This window comes from Setaria italica, chromosome V (genome assembly GCF_000263155.2).
Source record: "Setaria italica strain Yugu1 chromosome V, Setaria_italica_v2.0, whole genome shotgun sequence".
Taxonomy (NCBI): Eukaryota; Viridiplantae; Streptophyta; class Magnoliopsida; order Poales; family Poaceae; genus Setaria; species Setaria italica.
In genome coordinates, this window is record NC_028454.1 from 3,412,133 (window position 1) to 3,417,942 (window position 5,810).

Below are 5,810 nucleotides of genomic sequence, written 5' to 3' on the forward strand. Positions count from 1 at the left end.
TAAGAAATCCAAAATATATATAGCAACATAATGAAATGACTATAGTAAATTAAGGAGGTTATGATATAAACACATCCACCTTGAGTTGGATATAAAACCCCCATCCACCTCTTTGAGATGGATACTTAATACAGTACAGAGAATGTGACTATCAAATGTGACCTTCTCTAACCCCCTTCTTGCAATCCAAGTATTAAAAAAAAAAGTTTCACTTATAGTACCTAATGTAATCCACACTGTTTTATTGTACTTAAACTTATAAAACAAAGTAGTATAAAATCTAGGTTCTGAAGTTAATTTCCCACACAAACAGCATCGATGAAGGGCCAAGCTTTGTCCTTTGGAATGGCTCCTTATTATTAAATTATGACATCTGTTCAAAATGAATCAATCAAATCTTGATCACGTTATTTCTTCATTCTCTTGATGGCATACTATTCTATTTAAAACAACAATCTTACCTCCCTTACTTTGTATTTGTAGATTTCGTGCACAGGTGTCATTCATCTGGATGTCCTTCTATGCTTAAAGCAAGGTTAATATGTTCGGATGCATCATGTCCAGTTGATCTACTAGGAACTTTATCAGAGCTTCCACTTTCTTGGTCACCATCACCTGATGATGTGCTTTCCCCAGAGAGCTGATGAGGGTAACATATTGTGGAGTGATTATTATGCAACACACAGAATGGCTTAATGTGTTTACATTATTATAGATGAGCCATGTAAAAGTATTCGATTAATAAAGAGTGACATGCTTGTATGACATTTCATGTATACCTTCTGTAACTCTATTTTGTGCTGATGAGCAATGCTAACCTCCTTTTTAAGTTCAACATTCTCCTTTTGAAGGACAATTCCCTATATGGAAAAAATTTGAGGAACCATGTATCGATGAGCAAATTTTATCCATCTCTATATTTTTGTACATCAACAATATTAATTTATATAGTTGAACATGGTTTGAACCTTTTTGTTGAGTTGCATGATCTCCTCCGCTAAAAGCTGCTCCTGGAAAAAAGAAAGTATTCACTCTTATTAGTTAATTGGATGTCACGGTCCACGAATTCTATTAAGAGCAAGTTACCTTTTTCTTTCTGACCGACTGCAAACTAATTTCAATTTGGCTCTGGAGAAACTGCAAGTCTCTAATTGTCAAGTCAGAGAGTTCCTCTCCCATTAGTTTACTGTCAGTGCAGATATGTACATAGTTTAATAGCATAACTAACAACAGACAATGCTTAGTCTACATATATGAGAATTAGTGTATTTGTCTTCAAAAGTATTTTCACAATATCAATTTTTTCTAGGTTTTATGCATATATAGAAATTAGTGCAGAGCTATATTTGGAGATCATATGGATATGCGAACTGATAGTTGTTTTCGAATGAAGGAGGATTAATTATATATACCACCAATAAAAGTAATTAAGTTACCGATTGTTGTTTTGTAAGTTCTGCACTTGCTGCCTGAGAGTTGCAACCTCCATCTGCCAAAACTGCCCGATAAGAGCACCAAAAAAAAATAATAGAAGGGTCAGACCAATTTGTAGGGTGAATCACCCCATGCTTCCGAGGCCTGTGCAAGCACCGTACCTTATCTCACTATTACTATTTGGAGGCTCCTTTTGAAGCCTCCACATAAAGCTACCTAGGAATCCTAGAGGGACACTATAGGAAAAGAGAGACATCTTAGAAATTATCTCAAAAAAGAAAAATATCTGACGATCAATTCAGTATCTCAAATCGTCATAGCCATTAGATCTATTATATTTTAAAAAAAATTACCCACCTATACCATTATAAAAATAGCCTAAAGTAACCTCCAAAAAATATATCTAAATTACCCACCTCTGCCATTATATAAAAAAAACTGTAGTAACCCCCTAATCTTCATCCATATTACCCACTTATGCCATTATAAAAAATAAATAAGCTCCTAATTTGCATCTAAATTTCTCACCACTAATATTATAAAAATAGCTTAAAGTAACTCCTTAAATTTGAATTGAAATTATCCACATATGTCATTATTAACAATTATATATCTTTCCTGTCAAAAAATAATTTTATATCTATATAAGTATTGTGTTAGAATATTTAACAAATAAGATTGCTCAAGGTAACAATGTGGGGCCCCCTTTTCAGTTGGAGACTCCATATTAATTTTCGCGAGACGCATTAGGAGAAAAAAATAAATACTAGAAATTCTCATAAAAATAAAAAACATCCGGCCATCAATCCAATAGACTCTAATAATCATAGCCATTGGTCTATTATATTTTTAAAAAATATGCCCACCACTATCACTATAAAAATATTCAAAAGTAAACCCTTGAATCGACCTGAATTACCCACCTTTGTATTATAAAAAATAATTTAAAATAATCACATAATCTTCGGCTAAATTATCCACACATATCATTATAAAAATAACTTTAAATGACCTTCTAAATTTATATCTAAATTATCCACATACGTCGTTATTAAAAATAATCTAAAGTAAACACCCAAATCTTAATCTAATTATCGGCATGTTCATTATATAGAAATATCCAAAAGTAAACTTTATATGATTCTAAATTATCTATTTTTGACGTTATAATATAAATACTAAGTTAAGGTATATATGCATGATGTGTGTCACCATGTAAACTATTTATACATGTATGGGAGGAAGCGATGAAAAATGCCAATTTTCACGTTAAACACATTGTATGGAGGTGCATTGTAAATGAAAAAAGTATGAATGTGGATGAAAAAGTGTATAGAGTAATTACTAATTAAAAGTCAATCACAACTTAAGTATTCTGTTACAATATTAAATAAATTAGAGTCTTTGACTTTCTAATATAATATTTATAAAAATTATTAGTCCGTGGTGTAGTTCTAATCAATATGAGAGTTATGATGGAATTCTCATTGAGCAACAAAACACACATCGGTTAACAATTTTATTTGATATGTGAGTTACGGGATATATGATGAAGATTAATTAAGTAGTAAGTAAGTAGCAAAAAAGAAGAAGAAAAGAAGAGTCTAGATAGGTTTGGTTTCAATTAAAGTGGGCGTGCAGTTGTGGAACTGAGATTTCCATATCCTTAAGAAAAATAGAGTGTATCACGTGATCTGCACGACGGGAGCTTATGCTCAACAACTAATGTCACGAAACAATCAAATTTTTAGTCTGAAACTTCGTTCAAGAAAAACTTTTTAGTCTCAAATCAAACTGCCGGTATATATAACCATCCAGACAGAGATACGGAGTAACTCCCAATCTGGAACTCAGCCATCAACCACAAGCATGCAACGCCGCAAGACCGAACAGATGCCTCCTCCCGAATGCCTTATCTCTGCCACCTTCCCAAAGCTTTCTACTACATCCCCGTTGTCCCCTCCATGGTACAAACCCTCTTGGTTGGAGAGGGCACTAGCTGGAGGAGCCGAGAGGACAGAGGAGGTCCCTCTGCGGTGGCACCCTAGCTCAGACAGTGAGTGAGTGGTCGACTTTGTGGAGGAAAAATAGAGTGAGCTAATGGAGCACAATCTTCCAGCGAATAAAAACATGTCATCAATATGTTTCCAACCAAAATGTTGATTACCAGTACACTGAGTCCCGGATGACAAACTAACTATCAAATATGTTTCCTATATATGTCACCGCACCCTTTTCTAGTCCACTGGATTTATATCTACAACAATTCTGTTTCATAAATGCATGTTGGCAAGTGATACACATTCTAGGAGGAAAACATTGTTTCCCTTACACCGACGTGGCTGCACTGATACTCCACGGATGAGCGACTTGTATGCGGAATTCGTGTGCCCTTGCATGTACTTATATGGGCAGCAAGCAGTTTGTCCAATTAACTTTTTTTCTCACTACAACGCAACATTATTCGGCTGACAGTTTTCGAATTAACCTGGTAATAAGGATCACACGATGTCTAGCACACCCTAATTTCCATTCTACACCAGAAAACATACAGATAAGATTAATATGCATAGCGCACCTTTGCCTCAGAGATTGGATTTAACAATCGACAATTATTGTCCTCTCTTGCCTCCTGGTAGCGTTCGATTATTGGTTTCATGCTGATAAAAAGGTGCATAAAATTATATCCATCTTTAAAGTAACACAATCTAAAGAATGGGCATCCTTAGAATGATTCATTTCTTTGGTTCAAGGATCAAGCCTAGCTAGGCATCAGGATGCAAATACTATATCTTTCTAGTGCAGTTATCGATTCGCAATCAAAATCAATTATACTCAACGGCATCAAATAGTTTGTAATTTTATCTCTAGCTTATTAAAGCTACTATACAGTATATATCTATATATACTCGTGAATAACATGTGGATACAGGTGGATCTTTCATGGGGGAAAATCGATCGACAGAAGGATTAGGGAGAAGGTAACAAAGATACAGTAAGAAAAGTTGCAGTTCCATGTTATTAGCTGAAGGGGTTCAGAAAACCAAAAAAACAGAGAGAGGGTACTGGGGAAGAAGCATCATATGTGCTTATGTGTGTATATGGATCATGGACTTTTGTCACCATACCTGGAACTGGTGAACTCGTAGAGGCGGCCGGTGCAGGAGAAGACGATGAGGCCGACATCGGCGTCACAGAGGATGGCGAGCTCCCGGGCCTTCTTCATGAGCCCGCTGCGCCGCTTGGAGAAGGTCACCTGCCGGTTGGTCCTGTTGTCGATCCTTTGGATTGCGATCTTCCCTCTCCCCATATTCACCTCTCTACTCTTGCTCACTCGCCCGGCGAGATCTGAACAATACCCAGCCGTGAGGTGCGTGCAAATGATGCCATCGAAAGGTAGGTGTTTAATAAGGAAGCAAGTTGTAAATAAAAAAATATTTCGACCAGCTGCATGCTGTTGCTGTACGGCTGCTTGCATCAGGTGATTGTTTACTAGGTCAGAAATCTATCTTTCCTTGGCTTGCATCTTTCCTCTGCATTGACGTATAGATGTGTTATTATGTTCAAAAAAAAACGTATAGATGTGTTAATCCGTTCTGTTTGCGAAGATAACGACCACTTGTACAAGTCCATGTGTGCGTAGCCCTGACAATAAATAAAGAATAGTGAAGCACCACTAGTCTTTTCTAGGAAATGTGATAGGGACGCCCATTAAGCTATTCTTCCTATCGAAATTTTGCAACTTCTGTGTGAAACAGAAATCACTACTTGTAATTGCCAGATTTTCAACATAATGTACATAAGTATCAAAACATGAGATTACATAAGTAGATTTTTGTTTCACAAGAAACATAAGTCAAACACTGAGAAGGTCAAAAATCTATGAATCACTGGTAAGTCTGCTTGTTTCTAAGTATAACATCCATAACTCATTTTCTCTCGTCAGCACCCTTATAAGTGAATATGATGTCCATAAACACTTGATAATCATCAAAGTGCTCCTGCTACTTAGTATGTTCTTGTGAAGGAATTTGTTATATATATAGTCTTCAAAACATATACTCCCTCTGTAAAAAAAATAAGTCAGTCATCATACGAATTTTAGGACAGGTTAACAAGAGGTAAAATGATCTCAATTGCCCCTATTTATTAGCCATATTTGACGTTAATTGACTGCTGCATGTCCACATTCACATGCACACATGCCAAATTGAGTATAATGACTTGTTTTTTCGAAAAATTTTGAATCGTAGAATGACTTGTTTTTCTGGGACAGAGGAAGTATCTTGCAACCCAAAAACTGTGTATCAATCCACATAAACATCAGCCAATTACATGGGAATTGAACTCATACGAACTGACCATTAGATTTGAGC

At 35.8% G+C, this 5,810-nt stretch overlaps 1 protein-coding gene across 3 annotated transcripts; it reads right to left on the reverse strand.

Annotated features, from left to right (window-relative positions):
- On the reverse strand, positions 1-4,799 carry LOC101764749 (MADS-box transcription factor 25). 3 transcript variants are annotated; one of them, XM_022826582.1, is made up of 8 exons: positions 4,563-4,799; positions 4,013-4,094; positions 1,437-1,498; positions 1,087-1,147; positions 969-1,010; positions 780-860; positions 462-640; positions 1-373 (listed from the first exon to the last, which is right to left on the reverse strand). In XM_022826582.1, the coding sequence occupies exons 1-7, from the start codon at positions 4,742-4,744 to the stop codon at positions 500-502; spliced, it is 651 nt and encodes a 216-aa protein (XP_022682317.1). In that variant the 5' UTR covers positions 4,745-4,799; the 3' UTR covers positions 1-373; positions 462-499. The 3 variants fall into 3 exon arrangements, with proteins under 3 accessions (XP_022682317.1, XP_022682316.1, XP_004967658.1); XM_022826581.1 differs by having other exon boundaries at positions 471-640; positions 1,087-1,186; XM_004967601.2 differs by having other exon boundaries at positions 1,087-1,186.
- Between the last annotated feature and the right edge of the window lie 1,011 nt (positions 4,800-5,810).

Bases quoted from the DNA above. Each gene is read 5' to 3' on its own strand.
- LOC101764749 (XM_022826581.1), bottom strand. From the start codon at position 4,744: ATGGGGAGAGGGAAGATCGCAATCCAAAGGATCGACAACAGGACCAAC. The intron at 4,095-4,562 runs GTATGGTGACAA...CCTTTTTATCAG, and splicing joins TACGAGTTCACCAGTTCCAG to CATGAAACCAATAATCGAAC. The intron at 1,011-1,086 runs GTAACTTGCTCT...TCTTTTTTCCAG, and splicing joins AGTCGGTCAGAAAGAAAAAG to GAGCAGCTTTTAGCGGAGGA.